Source organism: Pogona vitticeps, chromosome 1, assembly GCF_051106095.1.
Source record: "Pogona vitticeps strain Pit_001003342236 chromosome 1, PviZW2.1, whole genome shotgun sequence".
NCBI classification, from domain to species: domain Eukaryota; kingdom Metazoa; phylum Chordata; class Lepidosauria; order Squamata; family Agamidae; genus Pogona; species Pogona vitticeps.
Genome location: NC_135783.1, coordinates 134957750 through 134984350, shown reverse-complemented (window position 1 = coordinate 134984350; position 26601 = coordinate 134957750). Strand labels below are relative to the sequence as shown.

The following is a 26601-nucleotide window of genomic DNA, read 5'->3' as shown; positions in this document are numbered from 1 at the left end:
CTGCCTTCCAATACGGATTAAGTTCTCAAGTCAAGACCCCACTGTACTCTGGGAAAAAAGATAAGTCAAGGTAGGAAAATCAGCCCATGGAATACTGTATGATCTCAAAATCATACACCCAAAACAAGGGAATGAGTACAGTGACAATTGCTTATATACAGACTGAAGAAGTCTGTTTTCTATTACTAGTTATGTGCAGTGGGTTAACTCTACCAGCCTACACTGTGCTACTCTACAAACTTCTACTTTGGCAGCTTCCAATAGCATGGTGTAATGCACATAAAAAACCAAATGGAAAAAATATGCTAGACTAGAGCCATAAAGAAAACTGATTCCCAGGAACAATGCAGAGTGTGGAGCAGTCGCCAGGCTAGCTGAACTTCAAGCAGCCGCCAGGCCACTGCTTGTTTATATGACTCTGGGATGCTGCCTTTTCTATGGCTTGCCTAGACCATGGACTGACTACCCTGGGAGATATCCTCTCGCTCAGTGGTTGCTTCCCAGCCTGTTTCAAGTCACTATCCCCTTTTATAATGACCATGGAACATAAGAAGGCATTTTTAATGGGTTTAAAGTCATCCCTTCTCAGAAAGTAGAAGCTTCTTTCTCTCCCAAAGGGCCTGTTTCTTGTACATAAACATACACATTATAACATAACATTTATATAACATTCAAAATATTCCTTCTATATAACATTTATAACATTAATATCCCACTCTGAAAGATCAAGCAAGCAATTATTTAACAAGGGCCACACTGCTCTAGTTTCATTGTTGACTGCTTTTCACAAAGATGTTAACATATACCTGTTCCAGGAAGCATATATTTATATATACTCCTCTTTTCAAAATCTAACTACAAACTATGAATTATACTGGGAGAAAAGTAGGATGGGGGGGAGAACAGGTTACTTACCTGTAAACATGGTTCTTCAAGTGGATCTCTATGAATACACACCAGTGGGTTAAGACAGCGCCTGCGCTGGCCTCTCGGAATCTTCTAGAGCTATAGGGAAAAGTAACAAAGTTTGAGTTGCCCTGTATTGCGTACACTCCGCCCGCCAAACCACAGTTCCATCCGCCCACCACATAGTCGGAGTTGGATTCGACCATACAGTGACGGACAGTGGGGAGGTTGGGCGGGTTGTGTGTATTCATAGAGATCCACTTGAAGAACCATGTTTACAGGTAAGTAACCTGTCCTTCTTCAATGTGGTCTCTATGAATCCACACTAGTGGGTGACTAGCAAGCTCACTTACCGGAAGGAGGGCCGTCACTGCAGAAGCGATGTAAGCACAGCTCTCCCAAACTTGGTCTCATTCTTGGCCCAGAGGTCCAGTCTGTAATGTGTAACAAAGGTAGACACATTGTACCAGGTTGCTGCTCTGCAAATGTCTTGGATGTCAACTCCTCACAGCAGAGCCGTGGATGTAGCAACAGCTCTGGTGGAATGAGCTCTAAGACCTTCAGGGAGAGACTTGTTCTGTAATTCATAGGCCAGAGAAATGGTGGAAACCAACCATCTGGACAGAGTAAAAGAAAAGGCAGCGGAACCTTTACGCTGACCGCAGAAACAGAGGAACAGTCAGGGAACTTTTCTAAAGTCTTTAGTTCTAGTGATATAATAAGCCAATGCTCTTCGAACATCTAAAGAATGAGCATGCGCTCAACATCTGAAATTGGATCAGGAAACAAAGTTGGTAATATTAAAGGCTGGTTAACGTGGAACTCGGAAACCACCTTAGGGAGGAAAGAAACATCACGGTGTAACACCACCTTGTCCTTAAAAAACTGTAGGTATGGGGAGTCCATACGAAGTGCTGCCAATTCACTAGCTCTACGAGCAGAAGTGATCACCACCAGGAATAAAGTCTTGAATGAGAGCAACCGAAGGTCCCAGGAAGCTACGGGCTCAAACGGATGGCGAGTGAGGCAACGAAGCACTATTTGCAGTGACCATTGCGGCACAGGTTTCTTTAGAGGAGGTCTCATGTTGGACAGACCCTTGAAGAAAGCTTTTAGTGTGGAATGCGAAAACCACCTGGATGATTCAGAGCCATGGGGCTGAAAGGCAACAATGGCTGAGGTGTAAACTTTCAAGGTAGACTTGGAAAGTCCTAGGTCAAACAGATGTCGAAGACAGAGGAGGAGCGTAGACAAGGCCACAGGTGAAGATTGCAATTTGCGCTCCTCAGTGAACTTGAGAAAATTTTGCCACTTGTATTTGTAGAGTAGCTTAGTGGTTGGCTTCCTTGCTTTATCAATGACCTCTTTTATTGATGGGAAATCCTCCACGCTGTCAAGTGGAGAGATTCCAAGTCCGGATGAAGGATGCTCCCCGTGTCCTGAGTGATCAGGTGTGGAAGAAGGGGCAACCGCCTCCTGTCCACCGCTGACTGCAGGAGCATGGAGAATCATGGTTGTTGTGGCCACCAAGGAGCAATGAAGATTGCTTCCACTTCCATCTGGAGTGTCCTGATCAGAGCTCTTTGAATGATGGGTATCGACGGAAAGAGGTAGAGGAGCCCTCTGTTCCATGGGACCATAAAGGCATCCCCTAGGGACCCTTCGCCCTTTCCTGCACGGGAAGCACATTTGTCGCACTTCTTGTTGGTCTGTGTCGCGAACATGTCTATGGATGGATGTCCCCACTTGTGGCACAGACTGAGGAACATCTTCTGATCGAGTTCCCACTCGTGAGATTGAAAGGAGCATCGGCTCAACTCGTCTGCCAGCTGATTGTCTGTCGTGGATACATGGATGGCCTACAGGGAAGATGTGCTGATGGTAGCACCACTCCCATAGGTGAACTGCCAGAAACAGAAGGGACTTCAACCATGTTCCTCCCTGCTTGTTTATATAGAACATGGCCATTGTGTTGTCCGTGACCACTTGTATCGCTCTGCCCTTCACCAGAGGGAGAAATGCTCTGAGCTATCAGCTCCAGGTGATTGATGTGGAGCGAGGCTTCTTGAGGGGAGCAAACAGCGTGAATTTGGTGTCCCTTGCAGTGGGCTCCCCAACCTAGGGGACTGGCATCTGTTGTAACCTGCCGTGTCAACTGCAGGGGTCGAAAAGGTTGTCCTATGAGAAGATGTGGTAGGAATGTCCACCACTGAAGTTGTTCTGCTAGCTCTGGTGTGACTGTTAGACGCTTGCGCTGACTGTCCTGCAGAGGATTGAATAGAGCAAGCAGCCAAGACTGAAGGGAGCACATTTTGAGGCGAGTATGGGATAAGGCACAAGTTGTTGATGCCATGAGACCCAGAAGATGTTGTGCAAGTTTTGCTGACACTCTGCCCTGTGGCTTGAATTTCTGAACTGCTCTTCATATTTTTCGTATGCGCTCTGGAGGTAGAAACATGCGAGCATGGACTGAGTCCAGTCTTGCCCCGATGTAGTCCATCATCTGAGATGGTTCCAAGTGGGACTTTTCGTAGTTTATCGACAGGCCTAGTGCTTGTAGAGTGTGCAGAACATACTGTGTGTCCTTGATTGCTCTTGCTTTGGATTTGGACATGATCAGCCAGTCGTAGATATAAGGGTAAATCTGTATGCCTTGTAGACGGAGGTAAGCTGCTACCGGGGCCATGCATTTGGTGAAGGTCCTGGGAGCTGTTGAGAGGCCGAATGGAAGAGCGACATATTGGTAAATGGTGTCCATGAAGATTAGACACAGGTATTTCCTGTACTTTTGATGGATGGTGATGTGGAAATACGCATCTTTTAGATCCACAACAACAAACCAGTCTCCTCTCTTCAACAGGTGAATGATTGCTTCTAAGGTGACCATCTTGAAACAGCGTGGTTTGAGGTAGGTATTTAAGTCCCTCAGATCCAGAATTGGCTGTAGACCACCGTCTTTCTTGGGTACCGTGAAGTACTGGGAGTAAAACCCATTTTGTATGTCCCGGTTTGATACCTTCCGGATGGCTTGTTTTGCAAGAACAGTGAGAATCTCTTCTTCTAGGATGGGATCGAACGATGTAGGCTTGATCCATCCTAGAGGAGGCAATTCTATAAATTCCAGCCGGTAACCTGAGCTTATAATGTTTAGGACCCAGGAGTCTTGTGTTATCTTGAGCCAGTTGTGAAGATGAGGAGATAGGCGAGTGTGGTCTATATTGGAGATGGTTCTGGTGAAGTCAAAGATATTGTTTTGACTTCCTACCAGATGGTTTGTAAGACTGTCAGTTGTTTGATTGGGGTTTGAAGCTGGAGGTAGATGAAGAGGCCTGGGAAGACCTTAGCTGACTCCGGTTCCGGAAGGAGCGGTAAGTGGAGGGTGTAGACTGCTGATAGGATTGTTGTGAATATTTCGGACGCCATTGGAACTTGGAAGTTCGAAGTTGTTGCTGAATAGAGTAGGACTTTGCTGTCTTTTTACTCTTATGCAGGTTCTCAAGATTCTCATCAGTTTTCTCGCTGAATAACCCAGAAGTGTCAAAAGGTAAATTCTCGACCCTGGTTCTAATATCCTCCATGATATTGGCTGATCTAAGCCAAGCATGGCATCACAAGGTGATAATAGATGCAAGATTTCTAGCAGTGGCATCAGCAATGTGACGAGATGCCAAGCGTTGATGCTTGGAGACAGTTAAAGCTTCAGCATGAACATTAAGGCATATCTGCTTGATATCCTCTGGTGCGACTTGCAAGGCCGGTAGAACTCTTCCCAGAGTTGCTTCTGGTAGGCACCCATGGCTACCAAGTAATTGACTGCCCTTAAGATAAAGGTGGTCATGATGTATAGTCGACGTCCCAACACTTCCAATTTCCTACCTTCTTTATTGGAAGGTGTAGCATGACCCTTTGTAGGAATTTTTGAAGCACTGGACTCTACTACCAGGGAATTTGGGGCAGGATGCGTCAGCAGGAAGAGGTTTTAGGCCCATGAATGCGATAAAGGTTTTCAGTCCTCCTGGATATGGAGGTGGAATTAGCAGGGTGCTCCCAGTATTGCATAATAAGGTCTAATAATTCAGGTACATAAGAAAGGCTGACAGGATGAGACCTTTCCTTGTTAATATCTCCGAAGATCAAATCATCCTCACGTGTGGGAGATTTTTCAATCTCCATTCTTAAGGTGGTTGCCATTCTAGAAACCATCTGAGAGTAAGAAGAGAAGTCCTCAGATGGGGGAGATGGGTGGATGTCCGCAGCATCCGATCCTAAAGGCTCCCCTGGGAGAGGTGTGTCCAAGGAAGCTTCTGATGTCACCTCTTCCTCTTGTTCAGAAGAGTCCTCAGAAACCTGATGTTCCTCATCGGAGACAGGAAAAATGCTAGGGTGTTGATCCCTATCTGGTCTTCTGAGGAATAGTAGGCTGAGCAGATCAAGACCCTGTGGCATGACTATCAGACTTATGCCCCGTCGACGTGGAAGCTCCCTTTCCTGTCGACGTTGATGGTCCCTGTTTATCGACACCGAGGGATTTTCGGTGTCGATGCTTTCTCGGTGGTGAGACAGATGGTGAAGATGAAGAAGAAGTGTATCGTGCCTTCTTCCTCCTTCTTCTACTGTCTCTCATTGTTGAGGACGACTCCGAAGAGTAATCTCGTCTTCGACGTCGACGGCGGGACTTCCTTCTCTCGACCCTGTCCTCTGAGTCAGAAGAGCAAGTGTAGTCTCAATGTCGACGCTTCTTTCGCCTGTCGACACCGGAGCCATGTTTGTGTTTACGATGGCGTTGAGGTCGTTTAGATGGAGGTCCCTCATCCTGAGCTGATGATGGATGTCGAGGGGAGGGGACATCCAAAGGCTTCTCTGGTCTCTCTTGAGGTGGAGATGGAGACTTAGAGCTGAGAGATCCCGGTGCCAAAGATGGGGATTGAGACGCCCGCCCGGTTAACACAGGGCTATGAGGACCATTGGCTATGCCAGCAATTGCTTGTGCTAGCTGGCTAGCAGTTGGTGACCTCTCAACGTCGACAGGTGCCTCCTGTCGAGGTGGTAAAGAGGCACCCATTTCCGACATTGAATCCTGGTCCCGGGAAGAGTCTTCAAGTATAGGTGAAGGCAGAGATATAGGAGGCACAACCAAGGTGAGCTCCTTAGACTTTGATTTGGGTTTAACCAGAGGTTTTTTCTGTTTCAGTTGCTGAGAAGCCGGTGGGACCGAAGATGTTGAAGGAGCCGACGAAGTGGTAGGTACTTTCTTAGTTGTAGGCTTCTTTTTAACTTTTTCTTTAGTTTTTTCTTTAGAAGACTTGGGAGGGGATGAGTACCTGACCTCCGAATGGACCGAAGATGTGGATTTGACAGACTCCATATCCGGCGGTTGTGAAGCAGACAGCGTTTGCTTCCACAGAGAATATTTAGGGTGCTGTTGACGAGCTTTGAGGGTAGCCTTGGTAAATTCTTTGCAATGCTTGCAGTGGGTAGTCAAATGTGTCTCCCCTAAACAGAAGACACAGAGGGAATGCCCATCTTGAAAAGGAGGTTTCCTGGAACAGGATGAGCAAAGTCTAAAAGGGCCTCTTTTAGGAGAGGGTTTTCTTTTAGGTGGTATAAGCTGATAGAAGCAGGAAACCGCGGTAATAGAAAGAGTCCGGTAGGCGCGTGACGCCTCAGCGGGAGGTAAATAGGCGGCAATTAGTCAATTTAGAGTACTTGCCCTATCGCCAGAGGCAGAAGAGAAGTCAAAATGATCCGTAGTCAGGGCAACAGAGATAAGGAGGTTGATAAGCCAAGTCCAGGTCAAATACACGATGAAGAAATAAGTTTTTAACACAGCTCTAACCGAGAGGTTCCAACTCCGCTGGGGGAAAAAATAGAAATGGGGTTTGGCGGGCGGCGCATACGCAATACAGGGCAACTCAAACTTTGTTACTTTTCCCTATAGCTCTAGAAGATTCCGAGAGGCCAGCGCAGGCGCTGTCTTAACCCACTAGTGTGGATTCATAGAGACCATGTTGAAGAATCCTTTGTTTTACTGTAGCTATAATAGCTGCAACTGCACATAAAGATCCAAGACTAACTTTCTCTTGAAAAGGAAAGGATTGCTACCAAGATAACTTTTATAGGGGATGCTGTCTTAACCCACTAGTGTGGATTCATAGAGACCATGTTGAAGAATCCTTTGTTTTACTGTAGCTATAATAGCTGCAACTGCACATAAAGATCCAAGACTAACTTCCTCTTGAAAAGGAAAGGATTGCTACCAAGATAACTTTTATAGGGGATACTAACAACCAATAATCACGCAGTAGTAGCTTTAAAAAAAGACATACTGGGTACTGCTCTTATCCACGTGAAAAGGCAGTGTGCCATGTCAAGCCTAACGGCAACCTCAGCCTTATTGAGCTCTGCTGCATTTTGAACTGGCTGAGACAAGGTCTTGATCACCTTGAACGATAAGCCACTGCAGATGTAACAGACAACATTTGGGAGTCTGTGCAGCATCAAACATGCGTGGGTCTTAAAAATGTGTCTTCCTCTCTTCCTGAGAACAAATTCCTGTCTCTATCTCTCTGATACAATATTAGCTTACTATTAATAACAGATATGGTTGAAGGTACTCAGCGTGCCATCTTAGTCAGATCTGAAATCAAAGTTTGACACTCCCATGGCAAGAACGTGACACCTGGTCTATAAAGCTGTAAAACTGTAAGACTACCAAGTGGCCAGGGTAGTCAAGGCAGAAGCAGTCACCCATTCAAAGGCAACTGTAAAAGCCCTCCGCCCATTAGGGAGTCCTTTGCATGCCCTACTTTGCAACCAGTACCCATGGTCATGCAAAAGACAGATGGCCAAAGGAGGAAACCTCTTGCACAACTGCCCTTCCAACTGCATTTCCTCAAGAGGATTTTGGCCATCGAGTTGCTTCTGACTTTAGGGCAACTCCAAAAGGGTTAATGGCCTCCAAAAGGATTTATCATTAATAACCTTGCTCAGGTCTTGCAGACTAAAAGCAGTAGTTCCTTTATGAGTCAATCCAAGCTCATGTCAAGTTTTCCTCTTATCCTACTACCTTCTATATTCCTTAACTTCGCTGTCTTTTCTAGTAAGCATTGCCTTTTCTCATGCCCAAAGTATGATAGCCTCACTCTAATTAGTTTGGTCTCTAATGAGAGTTTGACTTCATTTGATCTAGAACCTACTCATCTGTCCCTCATCTGTGTATCTCTGGTTTCAACACACAGCTCGTCCAGTTCACAATCAGTTGAGTTTAGTAATGCAAACCTTTCCTTCATATGGAGGTACAAATCTTTAAGAATGTTACTTGACACTATGATTGTTCTAATGTTCTTTAACTTAACTCTGTTTTTTAAAAGCTTACAGTCTGTACCAGTGTACCCTCTAATTTTCAGCCCTACTGGGTGAGGCTCTGTAACTTCTCCCCTGGATGCATGCAGGGTTCCATCACGACTGGAAACAAAGGGGCTGCACGGAGGAGGAGGAGAAAAGCTGCGCTGAGGGAGGCAGAGTCACATGCACAGCCGCGTGCCTTAGAGGGATCCTTGGTCTGTACTAAAGTCTGATTCTAGTCTTCTTTCTGCAAAGAGACTAGAGCTTCTCTATATTCTGGTCCCTATTATATATCTTCTGTTTCACTTCTATACAGTGTAAGTCAGTTGATGGCATATGTGTATATAACTATCTGCTGCCTGAAGCATGTATGACAGCACTGCTCTCAGTTTTCCTGATACAATCAAACCCCTCACCATGTTAAGTTATAGTTTGCACAAGGCAACACAGGCTGTATAGTTTGCCCAAGGCAACACAAGGCACAGTGAGAATTAGAACTCCAAACATGTAGCTCTACAGCCAAGTGTCTGAATTCACTGACCAATGTTCCCTCTAAGTTTTTGTCCCGCTACGCTACAGCCTCACTCCATGTATGTGTGAGGGTGGGCAGGTCTTAACTCAAAACAGGAAGTAAACAAAAAAGGCCCATGTGGAACTCTGATGGAGTGCTGTGCAAAGTGCACGCAGCTTAGCAATAACCTTGTCACTGACCTACCCAGCCAGCTAACAATTTCTCCTCATCAATTACTTTGTCACCGCTAAGAAATCCACCCTTTTTGCATTCCCGTGTTACCTACAAAGATCATCTATTAAAACTGAGAAGCCATGTAGCACATAGTACTGTGCTGATTCCAAGCCAGAATTTTTCTATACTGTTTTATATTATTTTTAGATGAATTAATGTAGAAAACCATGGCATTTCTCTCTTCGGCTGCAAAGCTATTTCAACACTGTGATATACCTTGTAGAGAGAAGAGTGAATTTTGTATCATTTACCAACTTTTTATTTTGAGGCTCACAAGATGTTATCTTCTTTCTAAACTTAAGTCTTACTATATGGTCATAGACCTGAAAATTCAAAGATAGAAACATAATACAAGATATTCTTTCTAAACTAAAGATCAGCCCAATAAAGATGCATGCATTTCAATGCAATTAAAAGGTAGTAAAGAGCAACAGGCTCAGCTGTACATATTCCATAATCCTCCTTCTGCATCCCTCGCCTCAACTTCTATACTTTTTATTTTAAACATCTACTTGTTTATTCCAGTGAGGTGCCAGTTACTTACCACTCCTTGCAGAGGTTAGTAGTACCCAACCAGTAGTTTCTGTTCAAAGTCGTAGATATGTCATCTTTTTGTTGCAAAATCCCAGCAAGGCTATGACCATAAAAACAATCACTTTGAGCGTTTTCCTCAGTCCAGTTTAGCTGGAAGGCTGAAGGCTTTGGCTTTTCAGGAAGTTCCACCGTACCAGAGAGTGTACGAAATTGCTTTTGAAGGTCCATTGCCATTCCTGTACAAAGAACACCACCAACACAAGCCATAATATGGTTTGAAGAGAATTTTGGGCAGATACAAACCAAAAACTTTCATATGAAAGAAACAAACTTCATATGTCATGCTTATTTCCAAAATGTTCAGTAGTAGTTGTAAGATAAAAGTGTTTTTTTGAAAAAACAAACTATGATCTTCCTGAAGAATGTGGACATCTTATGAGATGTATTTTCATGGAAAGCTTTAATACTCAACTTTTGTACAGTTGATATACAGTCACTGTGCAGAAAGGAGAACGACGGGTACCCTATCTTTGGCACTGTTTATGTAAACATGACAGGACGATGGCATGTCCGCCCCCTTTCCCAGCATGCTGCTGTTAGCGGATCTACAATGTGGAAAGCAGAGCCAGTAAAAAGACAAGGATAATTCCAGACTATGAATGTTTCCAGGAAACACTCAATATTATATAGCCAAGACTGATAGTTATCTAACGCTCCCAATTCTTTGTCCCACAGGAAATTATTATCCCCTTTGCATCTCTGAAAATCTGTTACACTTTGCACGTTGTAGTAAACTGATTCTAAAAACTGGAAAAGAGCGCGTCATTTTGGCTCTAAATTGTCTAAGAAAAAGTGATCAGTGTTTTAGGAGAGCAAAAGAATGCATACTTACGTTTTTTCTTGAACACAACATGTTTTTCACAGGCTGTATATATCAATGGCTTCTCACATCTCCATAAATATCTACAGATGAAAAAACAGAAGTAGTGGTATGAGGGACAAGAGGACAGACAAAAAGCATACATCCAAATATTACCCTCCCCCCAAAAGCCATGTCTTTCTTAAAGCTCTGGACCCCTTACAAAACAGTCTAACAGCATCACTTCTTAGGTTTTACAATTCCTCCTCACAATGTGCAAAAAGTTAGCACTCTTCCATTAACGCTACTGTAACTGCATGTAGTTTAGATAAAATATACATGTAATTTTAACAGGTGAAAAGGCCTTAAGACATATTTTTAAAAATTTCAACCCGCTTTTAACTGCTGATGCAATTATCAGCAATTACAAGATGGATTTTTTAAAGCTCTGGTCTAGAGTTTTAAAAGTGCTGCAGATCTGGATTGCAGAGTTTCAAATTTTGCTATCTTAAGTTCAACACGTTTCATATGTGTTTTATAGTTTCATCTGTATGTATGGTTATTTACAATACTGAGTTGGATCCAGAATCAGACATATGCTTTGGAGTTGGTGGAAGCAAACTTTCTTGTCCTCTTTGGACACCTGGAAATGCCTCTTGGAATGGACAACTCTGCCGACTATGGTAGGCTCTCTGCTCAGAGAAGGTGCCTTTCCTCGATTTTCAACTATCCAATACCACACCCCATCCAATTCACCAGAGAGCAGGTCCCCTGACTCTGTGTAACATCTCAGCGGGCTGGAGGAAGAACAAGAGGAAAGTCTATTTCCACCCGTTCATCTGTATATGCTTAAATCTGAAACCAAACTACTTACACAGTCTGAGTATATTGTAAGCTGGTTTGTGGAGACAATTTGCCTTAAAATGAATTAAACAGCAGCTGGGTTGGGAGATTAGGGAAGAAAAACTCCTGCCTCAAGAGAGGTATGATCTTGACCCAACATACACAATTCTCCCCAGAAGAACCACTTACAAAAATGTGAAGAGAAGATACTGCCTGGGTCTCTAGTATCTCATCTAAGTTCTGAGGTTCATATTCTTATTTCACACAAACCAACATGGGTTATGGCTTAAGGCTTACATCCAACTGCCAGCCCCAACTAGAATAAACTGACTGAAATCAACTGCTGGATGTGAAATCAACGTTCGTGCAAATCCCTCTGATTCTATGGTTTTACTCTAGTTAGGACTAGCAATTACATTCACACCGAACACTTAAATAAGTGGGGGAGGGAGTGGGGTACATTTTATCAACACTCAGTACATTTTACCTACACTCTGACATTTCTGAAAAAATATTTTTAATAGCAGCAACAGCAACCCCCCATGTACCCAAGATTCTTATATTTAAAAAAAAATCCTAACATAAACATTTAGTTCTATGCATTTAAATCCATGTCCTCAAATACTATTTATTTTTCTCAGACACCTAGTATTTCTCAAAGCCAAACAAGAGACTCTCAATCACTGAAAAATACCTGATTCTATCTTCATTAAATTTCTTCTGCTTCTCATCCAGAACCTTCTTTACAACCATGTACCATTTTCTAATATCAAAAACTGGGCACCCTGCAGGTAAAAGTTAATGTGTTATGCGCTGAGTTTTACCTCTTCCTTCATCTAAGAAATAAAGCAGAGCATTTTAGCTTTTATATCACTATGGGAAGTGCACATTGTTGAGAAAGACAGCAACCAGCCTACTGACCCAGGTGTCATGTTTGAGCCAAAACAAACCACCGATTAAAAATATTGCATTTATTTCTGGTACTGTACTCCCGGATATCTACCATGGAGGATATGTTTATATAGTAGGAGAAAGCCATGAAACTATCTCCTATTGGATGCTCAACTCATATGGGATTAAACCTACAGTATTTGTTTGTCTCAACCTGCTGAATCAATTGCCGAATGGGGTATCAACATCTACAGAAATTCTCTTGATGCAATAGGGCTACTCTAAATGGATTCATTTGTGCGATCTCAACATTTCTTTTCAGACCATGTAGGCCACTGGTGTTGTGATATCCTTTGCAGGGAAAAGACTGTCCACAGATCAAAACTTGAAATATACTGTACTGTACAGTATTAGCATTTTGGTGCATTGGGTAAATTCAGGTGGTAAAAGCAAGGAACATTTAAATCAGAGCAGGCAGAGACTTAGGAGAGGATGTAGGTTTACTATGCAGCTTTAGTATGATTACGGGATGAGCTATATATTTATTTTTTTATTTAACTTCTATACCACCCAATAGTGCATTATGATTTTATATCTGCACATACCCACATAGCCCTTTCTTTGCCTTTTTGAAAAGTGACTCTTCATTGTTTGTTTGCATTTGCTAGACCACATCTGGTCTCTCTCAAAAAGACTACAATAATTCAGACACCACAGAAAGCATTTACAAACATCACATGCTCCATTTCTTGCAAAGAGTGCATTGCCTCCATAAATTTGTCATCTCTTTTATACATCTATATGATTTCAAAATTCTGTTTTAGTCCATGCAGATCACATCTTCACCATTGCCTCAAATATTGGGCAAAATCCTCTCGGTGCAGTTCCACTGATAGAAAACCAGCTCAGAGCACTGGAAATAATTAATTTAAATTAATTTAATGCTACTTATTCCAGTTTCCAACACTCCCTAGAGCTCCCTTTTGTCCTGAAGAAGCCTTTGGGAGCTTTAGAATATGGGTCAGGGGAGACTTTAATAGTCATAAATCACAGCCAGATCATCACCAGAGGTCCTGGCCCCGTCACCAACAATTTGGTGGTGATTTTTTTTTACTTTTAAAGCCCTCCCTTCTTTCTGAAGTTCCTAAAGGCTTTCCCAGGGCAAAGAGGAGCTTTAGGGAGCCCCATAATCTAAAAGGAAGGGGATAAGAAACTTTAATTACTTCAAATTAATTATTTCCTGATCTGGTTTATGCCAGTGCAGCACTATACAATAGGATCTTGCCCACTGACTATCATCTTTAAAAATAGCAGATGTTATAAAATTCGAACCAAACTTCTTATAATATCTGGTACCTTTGTTGTCTTTGTTCTGCTCTTCAGCACAGTCTGCTAGAAACCTGAAAATGTATTTGTAGGATTCACTGATGGAATCATGGCACAATCTTTCCAACTGTTCAAATACATCTAGCACTTGAATGACTGCAAGCAAAACATTCCAAGTTCTGACTTCTAATGTCAAAAATGAAGCCCGGCTGCACGGAGTGGTATTTTTAGCTGCCTCCACACACAGTACATAACAAATGAACAAGTCCTACTTGTGGGGGGGGGGGAACTGCAGTGAACGCTGTTATCCTTACTGGCTGACTGGCTAAGAGGAAAACGGTTGGAAGGTTTCTAAATGCAAGCACATGAAAACCGAATATTAATCTTAGTATTAATATTAATATTAAAGAGGCATTTAATTTAAATCTATCGGTCTGATCCTTGGTGGTTAAAGGGCACACCTGTTTAGCATTTTTGGTCTAAAGCAATGGTTCCCAAACTGCGCTGTGGTGCACCGCCAAACACAACCAGGGGCACCTTGAGTCGAGGACTTCCCTGGGTCACTTAGTGTCACCCGACATCATGACAAGGAAAGCCAGTGGGAAGGGCGCATGGGCCCGGGGAGGCTGGCAGAGGGCACACGCAGGGAGGCCATAGGGCACGCGGGGGCCCCTTGCTTGTTCTTTTGCTGTCCTCACCGGCCCCCTCCCGCCAGTCCCAGAGCCAGCGTCAGCTGGGCTTGCAATGCCCAGAAGGACAGCAGAGGAGGAGGAGCCACTGAAGGGCAGGCGGCAGCAGCCAGCTGATGCTGCTGCCACTGTGAGGGGAGCCGGTTCACTTGGTTGGCTTCTTCCCTCTTATCCCCCACTCTTTCCCCTCCTCCTCCTCTTCCTTGTGGGTCAGGAGGAGCACAGCAGGCTGGAGCACTCTCCCGGTCACTGGCTAGCAGTGGCACACAGCGCAGCAACCCCAGCTCCTCGGCTGACAGTCAAAACAAGGCCAGTCCCAGCACCGATGGCTGCTTCCAGGCGAAGGCACCGGCAGTGGTGATGGGGTTGGACAAGATGCTGGGCAGCCTGGGGTTTTGGCGGCAGCCTCAAGGACCAAGCAATTCTTTCCGTTTCAAAGTGGATGGCGGTAGTGGTGGCAGCAAGGATGCCGTGGTGGGCTTTGGCAACCACCGACAGCGCCCCAGTGGCAATATGGCTTCATGCGGCAGCGGTTCACTTCCATGGTGCAGCTCAGGGTAAGCAAATCCTACTCTGAATACTACTCAGGCTGGGCTTCCCCCCCTTCTCCCCAACAACCCAAAGTATACTGGGGAGCTGCAGCCAGGGGCCAGTAAGTCAAGGGAGCTGAGAGTTGAAAAAGTTTCGGAACCGCTCATATAAAGTAATTCACACTTACCACTCAAACTGGTCATCCAGCAAGAACAGAATTTTCAGCACGACTATCACAGTTGCCACAGCAAGAATATCATATTTCACCTTCTCAGCTGGTTCATTCCCAGGACGAAGAGTCAGAAAGTCTTTATCACCAATGCCAGTTCTTTTAATTACTCTGCAAGCCCAGTTGTGTATATCATCTAAATTTTTAAAGAAGATAATATACTGATGGCAACTTCAAATGCTTTGTAAAATGTAAATGTAAAAAGCTCATTAGCCTAAATCCAATGTCTTACTAGCACTCAACTACAGGACAATGGCATTCCTCTATCTCAAGTGCCCAAAAACCAGCTCGAAAGAGACTCCTGCTGTCCTGAGCAAATTTTGGGGGTGCTTAGTGGCCTCCAGTGAGAAGGGGAAATTGACCCACCCCATTGTCCAGAGCTGGATACTATTACATAAAGGAAGGTTATAGCTGCACACAGATTACTTTCTGGGATGAACTGCTTTCTGTGCACAAATGTTGTAATGTTTAAAGCAGCCATGTGATTGCAATCCAATGCACGCTTACTTAGGGGAAAGTTCCACCAACATGAATAGAACGTAACTACAAATTAGTATGTGTAAGAGTGGAGTGTTAGCATTCAAGGAAAGGTGAACAACCAGAAAACAGCATACCTAGTACAAAATAGTCTAGGTCAAGAGAAAGATTACTTCAGTAGCCTACTTTCTGAAGGACTGTGCCAGATCATATGTCCCAACTCAATAAAACAAGTGTGATCCAGCATGGAGAGCCGCTTTCCCAGTTAATACTGAAATGGTTTTAACAAGCAGTACTTTAACAACCTCTAGAATTTTTGGCCAGATGACAACTTATTATATTTGCTTTGTATCTGGAATATACAATTTATATTTTGTATGAAATACATAGTGAGCATTCTTAACATCATGGGTGCCATGACAAAAAGTCAAGTTTATCCATGTTATCTGGGGCAGAATCCAGCCAAAGCTAAGCACTGTAGAGCTCCACAGAAACGAAAAAGAAGATTGAAGCAGAACTCAATGCTTTAATTGAAATAAGTAGAATGGCCTTAATTGTGGCCAGATTCTGTCTTCATATGCAGAATAAGTAAGTCTTCAGCAGCATTTGGGCTAAAGTTCATCGGTTCTCTTGTATTTTAATATTAATTCTCCCCTCCTAGCAAAGGAGACTTGCATTTTTCTTTTACATCATGTTAACAATGACTGCCATCCCTATATTTATGTAAAGCTATCTTTAAAAAAATAGGAAAAGAATTTCTTACTTTTCCAGTTTAACAAGAATGTCATGATGAGTAAGCAACTTCATGTGACTTCAAAGGAGCAATCATATCTACTGTCTAAAATATGTACCATGTTTGCTTCTCAGTATTTTTGACTCCCAATGACAGTAATTGCCACTCACTAAACTGTCGGGAACTGTAAACGAGAGGTATATTTGTGAACACAACTGTGAACAAGAGGTATACATGAAGTATGAAACTGTTTTCCAGCAAACCAGTAGGCCAATATCACTCCACATGAATGTTACACTCACCGGGCAAGTTAACTTCCATCAAATACTTCATGCAGAGTATGTTTGGATGAAGGAAGCTGCGCTCTGAAATTTCAGGAAAGCAGGGTAGCTCTATATATTTTGCAAGAGCATGCATTTTTTTATGAACCTTTTCATAGGTAGGCCAAGACTGAAAAAACAAATTGTGGAAATAAATATTTTTAAAATGCTCCTTTTTTTGTAGCATAAAACACAGTTCTTGCTCTGACACTTTCGCCATCCTAGTGAACATACATTTTGTTCTAACCAGGTATTATGCAGGGGTTTTCTTTTGGTCTGGATGTTTGTCTCTAAACTCTTTTGAGAAATATTTAACCAAAATATAAATGTAACATGGAGGACATAAAGCTTCAAATGATCTATTATCAAGTACTGTACTGTAAGCATGAACCACTTTAGCTCTGCTTTCTCTTTTCAAACACTTCAAGATATAAACCCAAAGTTTATAATGTACAAATAAGAATATATATTTTCTGCTGATTAATAACATTATTTAAAAGTCAAGTTATATTTCAATATGTGATACACTCTGATCCTAAGACATACAGCTATTTGCAATTGAGCTTATTTTACAGATGCAAGTAAGCCATTAAAAGATCAGATTTTTAATGCACATCGTTTTGCAAGTTCACATGGTATTGCAAACAAAGAAAATAACAACGATTGTTCAACCACTAGGGGAAGCAAGATTTTATATCAATTTAGCTAACTTAGCAACTAGAAGTGCAAGAGAACAAAGGATTGGACCCACAGTATCTCCTGTTGGAACTTCCTCTATTGGATGCTGGGGAAAGACTGTGGGGAATGAGAGAGGAGGAGAGAAGAGGCCCTTTTTGCTAATCATGGAAAGGCAAGTCCGGAGTTAGCCCACTAAATTCACTGAATTTAAATCAGAAAAATATGTAATGAACCCGAGAATAAACTGAAACATATTTAAATAAACATACAATAAATCATGCTTTGGATTCTGACATCAAAATCTAATGGTTACTCCCAACCCACTAAATAAATGGGAATTTGGTAAGTCAAAAATTATATAAGTCTCATTGACTCAAGGCAACTGCTTTAGATAGGAGTGAAATTTGAATTAGGCCCAATGAACTGAATTAACCTCCAGTGGTGTTCAGCTTCTAAAATGAGCTTTTTTTCCTGATCCCACCCTCAAGCTGCTCCTGAAAGTCAAGGGACTCCTTCTGAACATCATCCAACTTTGCTGTGAAAAAAAAAACCCTAAAAAAAGCTGAACTCTTATGTTTAGTACATATAGGATTCTGGCAATAAAACATCAATTCAAACATTTTATTTTGGGGTGCTTTCATTAAACAAACAAAAATTTTCAGGGCCCCAAAGCCTAGCAGTAAAAGACCAGCTAAACTGTAGGTCCAGCTAAATATTTCACTCATGCAAATAAACGTTTACAAGCTGTATTACACTCAGTCTTTTAGAACAGCGTTTGTAAAAAAAAAAAAAAAAAAAAAGCAGTAACCTTTCCACTTAAATGACTTTTCTTGAAAAACAAGAATTTCATGTATTACAGGACTCTTGAGCATCACGGTTTGCTCTGCCTCTTCAGACATTTTAGGACTATAAACACCAAGCGAGATTTAAGAGCAGTGACAAGTTGGAAGCAATATACTTTCCTTGATACTCCACAAATAATAAGTCTAGGCATAATTTCCCCAATATTTTAAGAAAAAATTTCTCTTCTCAGGTTATAAATGTGACAGAACACTCAACTAGCTTACTGGGTTGGAAAAAGTTTTATTCTCAGGAACATAAACTAGAAACATGCCACTACATCACAACAGACACCGAGGGAAGCAACAGCCCTGAAGCAAATTTACATAGGATATTTTTTTAAAGTTCTATTTTATGGTATTGCAAGACAGTGTCAGAAGTTGCATAAGATAGCTAGAAAACCTTCTTCCTTGGAGCTTGTCACCACATATAGGGAGGACCTTGTCCCAGCTAAATCAGCTGGGCAAAGACACAACAGTAGTATTACAAATAATTCTGAAGTTCTGGTATATGACAGACGACAACGTAGGCAGATGGATTGCTTTTGTTAGTGCTAGCACTGCACATGAGGTAAGCTAAGGCCACCACCGTCACATTAAATGATGACAGGATTCTCCCCACACCCCAACTTATTAAACTCCACTCCTAAAAAATTCCAACACTCTGTAAGGCTCATTAGTTCCCATCAACAGACTGACAGTTTTGCCCAAAAGACCTTTAAGTAAGTCAACAATCTGGGTATCATCAGTGAAAAAACAAAACCTGAGAAAAATTCCTCAAATTATCTACATTGCTATACAGTATATCTTGCACTGTACAGTAGTTATATGATAACTAAATTGATAGTTCTTAAATGCTCATATGAATAAGAGATGGAGAACATGTGGCCCATCAAATATTGTTAAACTCCAACTCCCATCATGCTTCATCACTGGATGTGCTGTATAGACAGCTGCAGTTTGACAATATCTGGAAAGCCTTCCGCTCTCCACTCCAATACACATTTCAAATAATTCCAAGAAATAACTATTAATTGTATCAGAAAATTCAATTTCAGGGCCATTATTTGGAAATCAGTAACACAACAATAAGTAATTTTCAAGTCTAAATAAATTATCAGGATACAGCTTTTCAAAAAAGACAGAACATGAAAGAAAGAGAAGAGGGAGGGAGGCAGCGAAAAAGTGTGCTTACCTAGTAAACAAATTTCTGACAATGAAAGAAAAAGAGAGAAAGAAAAAACCTATGTATGTATGCAGGCATATACAGTAGTTTAAACAGAACTGGAACATACAGGAACTGGGGAGGTACACATTTACTCCACCCATGGCTACCCTGATGAGTGAGCCCATAAGACTAAAACAGTTATCATTTAAGTTCTAGTGAAAACCCACCACCCTTAACAAGTTTGCATATAGCCCTGAACTGATTGCCAAGGGAAGGAGTTTCATGTAAGCAAGAGAGTGGTCAACTGTCTTCACCAATGATGATGGACAGTGCATGGTGGTTTTTTTTTTTGCACAGAGAATATGTAAGATATATAATCACATGCTTGAAAGGAAAAGCATTTACATATATTGATTAAAGGTTCTTTCTCTCTCTCTTCAAGTTCTACACTAAGTAGCTGAGGTTAGAACACCAGCTGAACCATCTTGATATACACAGCCAGCTTTGAAATCACCCTTCTTTAACAGGGTGAAAACACCCTTCTTTAACCCTTCTTTAACAGCGCTGCCCCTGTTTGGGATATTTTTTGCTGTCATGCTGAAGCACGCCTTTGGAACTGCAACAGAAGGTGTCTATCTCCGGACTAGATCAGAGGGAAAGCTCTTTAATCTCTCTAGATTGAGAGCAAAGGCCAAAGTCCAGCTGAAATGCATGCAGGACTTCCTCTTCGCCGATGATGCAGCCATTGTTGCCCACTCTGCTGAAGACCTCCAACAACTCATGAATCGTTTTAGCAGGGCCTGCCAAGACTTTGGACTAACTATCAGCCTGAAGAAAACACAAGTCATGGGCCAGGGCGTGGACTCACCTCCCTCTATTACCATCTCTACGCAAGAATTGGAGGTTGTCCATGAATTTGTGTACCTTGGCTCAACGATCTCTGACACACTCTCCCTAGATGTCGAGCTGGATAAACACATTGGCAAAGCAGCTACCATGTTCTCAAGACTCACAAAGAGAGTATGGCTCAATAAGAAGCTAACGGCATACACCAAGATCCAGGTCTATAGAGCCTGTGTCCTGAGCACAGTCCTGTACTGCAGCGAGTCCTGGACCCTTCATGCACGGCAGGAGAGAAAGCTGAACACGTTCCATATGCGTTGTCTCCGATGCATTTTTGGTATCATCTGGCAGGACAAAGTTCCAAATAGAGTAGTCCTAGATCGAGCTGGAATTTTTAGCATGTATACATTACTGAAACAGCAACGTCTACGTTGGCTCGGGCATGTTGTAAGAATGGCTGATGGTCGGATTCCAAAGGATCTCCTGTATGGAGAATTAGTGCAGGGAAATCGCCCCAGAGGGAGACCACAGCTGCGATACAAGGATATCTGCAAGCGGGATCTGAAGGCCTTGGAAATGGATCTCAATAGATGGGAAACCCTGACATCTGAGCGTTCAGCCTGGAGGCAGGCGGTGCATCACGGCCTCTCCCAATTTGAAGAGACCTTTGCCCAGCAGGCTGAGGCAAGGAGGCAGTCACGAAAGCATCAAAATCAGGGAGCTGGACAGGGGACAGATTGTCTTCAGTGTGGAAGGGATTGTTGCTCTCGAATTGACCTTCTCAGCCACACTAGACGCTGTTCCAAGTCCTCCATGCAGAGCACGATACCATAGTCTCTCGAGACTGAAGGATGCCTATGTGTGTGTGTGTTAACAGAACTGCTTAATACAGCTCCTAGGGATGAGCCTTTCATGCTTGAGCAAAAGTCCAAAACCACAAAAGAGGCTCTCTTTCATGTTACTCATGTTCTTTTGGCAATTGTCAAAAGAGAGCCTCTAAAAGACAACTGAGTCATGTTTCCAAAAGAAGGGTACACAAAAGTTTCATGGGCTTTTATACTCCCTCTTCCATGTAACCTTTCAGTGTCTAATCACCCTTTGAATATCAAATTCCCTAATAAATTTTTCATCCAATAGAACTGAGAGAGCTGTCAGTATCAACAGGTAATCAGAAGTAATGGGAAGAAGTGGGAATTTTGAATCTATAAAATTGACTGATATCTAACAAGAAGGGATGCTCCTTGCTTCAGTCATTCCCTTTCAGATTACGGTGAGCTGAGTTCTTGGTCCCTTCCATCACAGACTGCTTGCTCCCTGCCCCCCTGCCTCTCCATCTTCAATTCTTTCTCTTTTGTCTTTTCCCCCATTTCACTGAATTGTTATTATCGAGTACTGCCTGTCTCAGGCTTGTCTTCTTGGTATAATTTTTGACACTCCTCTGATTTCTTTGGAGATTTTTTCCTTGGGGGTGGGTCCATTTCCTGGATTATTTTTGCTGTTGCTTGGCCTACTTGTTGCTGTCTGCTAAGACCAAAGAAGGGAAGGCATCAAGAGGTAGTGGTGATGGGGAGAGAAATTTCCCCATATTTTATTAATTTGGGTTGTGGAGTGGGAAGGCTTAATTTTTTCCCTTTTTGTTTGTTTTTCTTCTCTTGGTTTTTGGCATAGGGGGTTTTGTATGGTGTTTTTTTTTTTAGTTTGCCTATTCATCCCTTGTGGGGATGGCTCCCCCCCCCCAATTTGATTGTGTTTTAAAAATTGCTATTTTGTCAAGTTATTATATATTTATTCTGTTAAAGATGGATATTTGGTGGGGGATTAAGTGACTGTTTGCTTCTATGGGTGTGTACGGGCCTCTGTGATTATCTGACTATGCCAATGTATCACTGTACAGTACTGTACAGATGGTTGTTATTGGCTCGGTGTAGCTAAGAGCCCTTCTCTCTTATTCTTGATATTGTGGTGCTTTTGGTTGCTTTGGTGAGTGTCTGCCTGCTTCCTTGCCTTTTTCCCCTATTGTGCTGCCTCAATCAACTCTCCACAACTTTAGTGATCTTTTGGCTCTATTACAGACTATCTTTAACACTTGTTTCTGGCTTTAGAACAGTGTTTCTTAACCTTTTTGAAAGAAACGCCCCCTTGAGCCATTGAGGAAGTTATCATCGCCCCCCTCCCTGAGGTGATATCTTACCTACCTACCTACCTACCTTGTCTCCCTCCCCACCTGGGTGCGAGGCAGCGCTTCACGGGGTGAGGTGAGGACCCAAGAGACCCTTTCCTTCCACCCGATCCACACTCAGTGCTCCCATAAAGGAGAAAGGCGAGATGTGGCAGGTAGAAAGAGCTGGATCATCTGGCGGCAGCAGCAGCACCAGATCTACTGCCAGCACTGCGGCTGCAGTCACCTTCACAGGTTTGGCTCACTCCAGTGCCCCCCTACTGCCCCCCTTCTGTTCTTTTGCTCCCACACCGCCCCTTTTCGTTCTACCGCCCCCCTGAAAAATGAAATCGCCCCCTGGGGGGCATTATTGCCCACGTTAAGAACCACTGCTTTAGAAGATACACCTCAGCAATCATGTTATAACTGTTAGCAATAAAGATGTCTAGTTTTTTGACCTTTCTAGTTACTTTGTGTTATATGTGTACCATAATCATCATTCTAGTGGGTGTGGGAGGTCTCCTTTTTCGCTCCATTTCAGTGGAAGCTAAAAAAATATCTCCGTGTCCAGGTTCTCTACTGATCATTGTTATGGACTAGAGATGGGGGTATTCGTATACGAATATCTCCGCACAGGTGACGTTAACGAGGGCCCAGCCCCATGGGGCTGGACGGTCCACTCACCGATCTGCTGCAGATGCAGATGGCATGATTCTACCAATGGCTCCGCAGCATGTGATCTGCTCGCCACTCCTGGCAGGAGGCGGGAGGACAAGCCTCACTGTAAGGTCGAAGACTGGCTCACAGATTGCACCCGATGGAGCCACTGGTAGAATCATGGCGTTTGTGGCGGATCAGTGAGTTGACCATCTGGACCCATGGAGCTGGACCCTTGTTAACGCCACCTGTGTGGGGATATTCATATACGAATACCTCCATCTCTATTAGGGACATTTTCAGCCACACAGATTAATCATTCTGAGAGTAATCATTCCGAAGTAACATTTCTTTGTGTCATCCTTGTTCACAAATATATCAATGTCCCATTTCAAGATTTTCCAAGACCACAACATTTCAGCTCTCTAGCTCAGTGGGAAGTATCTTAGTATTTCCAGTACAGTGGTGCCTCGCTTAACGATGTTAACTGGTTCCAAAAAACATCGCTATGGGAAAACATCGTTAAGCGAAACACCATTTCCCATAGGAATGCATTGAAAACCGGTTAATCCGTTCAAATGGGAATGGATTACCATCCTTAAGCAAAAATCCCCATAGGAAACCGCTAAGTGAAACAATGTTTCTCCCAACGGAAAGCCACTGAAATGCATTGAAGCCGACTCAATGCTTTTGAATGGCTTTCCAATGTCTGTTTTCACTCATTTTTAAGTGTCTTAAAATGGTTGAAACCTGTTTTAAATGCTTGGAATCGGTAGTCCACCTTGTGAAACCTATGCAAACTTAATTTGGCTTTGTTCTGAGTTTTCGTTAATTTTTGGTGATTTTTTGTTTCCCCATTTAAATCCATTGAACGGACACTTTTCAATGTATTATTATACAGTATTATAACTGTATATATTTTGCATACAGAAACTGTGTGATGCAACAATATGAGTGCTGCCAATGCCAGTCATATTAGAGAACTGGTAATATTGGTAATGATGCACACCAGGTGCAAAATTTACAGTCAAACTGGTACATGAAACAAATAACATAGATATTCAGTACTACGTAGACAGGCATATATAAAATAAAAATCAGACCAAAATTCCTCTGTTATTCCATTATTGTTTTGGTTTACTAGTGTTTACATCCATTGTAGTCTAGCTCATGCATCTGATGAATCAGAATACAGATTACACAACAACAAACTTAAATGGCATCACTGATTGTCTCAAAAAAGACATAACAATTTTTTGTGGGTACATATTCTGCTGTGCTTCTGCAATTCAACTCTTTTTTAAAAAAAAAACTATAGCAATTCTGGGTTTTCTTCACAATTACCATTTCCAGTTCCAACAGTCTTCAAAGCTACAGTCCTACAAATGCTTACTTTATGAAGATAAAGTGTAGAAAAGAATAGGTATACATGCCATACTGCACTAACTTGAGGAAAGGTGGGGGTATAAATGCCACCACTGTCCTAAAGCATCTCTGAAAACAACGAAGGTGATCTAAAGCTTGCTCAACAGATGAGACCTCTACAAGCAGAGTATTACACTCCACTCACAGAGAACAGGACACAGTACGAGCTCAAGTCATCTTCCTAGCCAGCAATATGTTCAGGTCTATAGGCTAAGCTGGACATTAACAGAGCATGGTTGACATTAGCCAACTGTCTGCCCCAGAGGGCACCACTTCTTTTTGGAACTATTTTGTCACTAGGTATTTTAGATACAGAGATATTGAAACAAGTGCAGAAATGTGAATTCCTCATCTTTCAAACAAGCAGAGTTGTACATATTATTCTGCTAGCTGGCACACTTTCTCCCCAAAATTAGCAAGATTGTGTGCAGATACCTCCTTCAACTCACTGGGGAGAAACAATCAATCCTGTGTGACACAGCCTTTTCTTGCCTTATACTGTACATATACATTTCCCCATCCTACTATAGACTCTGGCCAAACAGGTCTTTCAAAAACAGATTTTTGTTTCAAAAACTTGGCTGAATAGTAATGACAGTGAGACAAGAGGCATGGAGTATGCACACACTGACAATGGCAGCTCTATTATTACCACCTACAAGTCTCTAGAAAAAAAAACCCAACACAATCATATCTGCAGCTGAATTTAGTATAAGGTTAATTAATATACACTCATTTTATATGATGTGCTTCAAACTTTTTAAAAACGATTCTTACTTTAATTCTGAAAAAGAATAATATGTTCACAGAAAATGACTGAATTATATTGATAACTCCATCCTTATTATGGATAACTCCATCCTTATTACCTGACTGTTTAACACTGATGCTTTAGAGCTAACTTTTCACTCCAGAGTCTGGATATCATTTTTACTTCCAAAAGGAAATCCAAAATGGCCAACAACACAATACCAAGCACGCACACAAACATTATCACATACTCTTTGGTTCAGGAATTCTTTCTTTTTTCCCGAAGAAAACTGATAGCTCTTTAGGGGAAACCAACCCTGCTGTATGCAATACTGTCCAGCAGCCAAGGGAACAGAACCCCGGAATCTGCTTCAGAGACTTGCGGGACCTCCCTGTAGTAGATCAGGGCTGCGCAGGGAGGGCTGCAAAGATGAGAAGAACCTGGAAAAGGTCCCACTGCTGAAGCAAACATTTGCTCATGTAACACTGGATGTAGCCTCTTAATGCATACATTTTGATATAACCTTAAATCTCTAGTTATATTTGAATTACTGGCTTGCCTACCTTTTTTCTGCTTTGCATCACATTTATTTCAACAGTACACAAGCCTTCGAGAATACAGTACACAATCCCTTTTGATTTTCTAATATTTTAAAAAAAGGCAGCAAAGTAAAGTAAAATATGCATTGAAAAAACAGAACAGTGGTGCAAAGGGTGGACACATACCTCATAATGCCTATGAAGCACATGTCCTTAAGTGATGTAACAACAGAGGGTGTGCCTCGGATTATTAAAGGACAACAAATGGCAGGAAAGAACAAATATGTGGGTGAAACGCCTACAGCTTAACTTAAGACGGCAGCTTAATATCCTTATTCGCTCCAAGGAATAAACATTCATAAAGAACATAACACCCAGCTATGGAGATAAGGCACTGACTGACAATGACAAATTTCAATACCAGAAATAAAGAAGACTGACCTTATCAATGAAATTAAACTCTTCGGGGAAATAAGGCATCAGTTATATCAAGAGAAGATGGCTAAGAAAACTGTGGGGAAGGGGGGAGGGGGATGTGTCGAACCTGGACAGCAGTGCCATCATGTTGCACAATGTGACTTGAGTGGCTAAGGTAACCATCCTCATTTTAGGTGACACAGCCTAATCTCGAAGTATTATGAAATCAAAGCTGGCAGATAACAAAAGCTCATCAAGTTCAATTCACACGTTGTACATCTTAACATTCTCTCTTTCTCCCCTATCCCTGCACACACACAGAGACACACAGTCTCCCACACATCAACTCACACAATCTAAACAATAAACAAGGAGCTGGTATTGGTATAGAAACCCATCTAAATTATCTGTGCAACTATACATGAATTCTATGTTTTCTTGGTTAAATCTCTCTTTAGCCCTCAGAGACAGCTAATGACAATGAATATCATGACATTAGCAAATATACAGGACCCATATGGGCCCATAAGTATTCTGAACCACTAACAGAATATGTCTCATGCTCAATAACTCTCACACAAAATATTAATACACAAAGGCAAAAGACAAACTTAGTTTGAATTTGACCAACATTTTAGTAAGCCATTTTCCTCTTCTCTTAAGCAATGCTTCAACAGGTAAGGACAAGCCAGAGTTTCT

General features: G+C 42.2%; 1 protein-coding gene across 1 annotated transcript in view; it reads right to left on the bottom strand.

Annotated features, from left to right (window-relative positions):
* The window catches only part of TAF1B (TATA-box binding protein associated factor, RNA polymerase I subunit B), a 56574-nt gene that overhangs the window by 1080 nt on the left and 28893 nt on the right, over positions 1-26601 (bottom strand). Inside the window, exons 9-14 of the mRNA XM_073001482.2 lie at positions 16410-16557; positions 14856-15033; positions 13479-13522; positions 11926-12016; positions 10422-10492; positions 9540-9765 (exon numbers count right to left, since the gene is read on the bottom strand). Of these exons, the coding sequence (XP_072857583.2) occupies positions 9540-9765; positions 10422-10492; positions 11926-12016; positions 13479-13522; positions 14856-15033; positions 16410-16557 (758 nt within the window). The remainder of the gene's footprint in view (positions 1-9539; positions 9766-10421; positions 10493-11925; positions 12017-13478; positions 13523-14855; positions 15034-16409; positions 16558-26601) is intronic.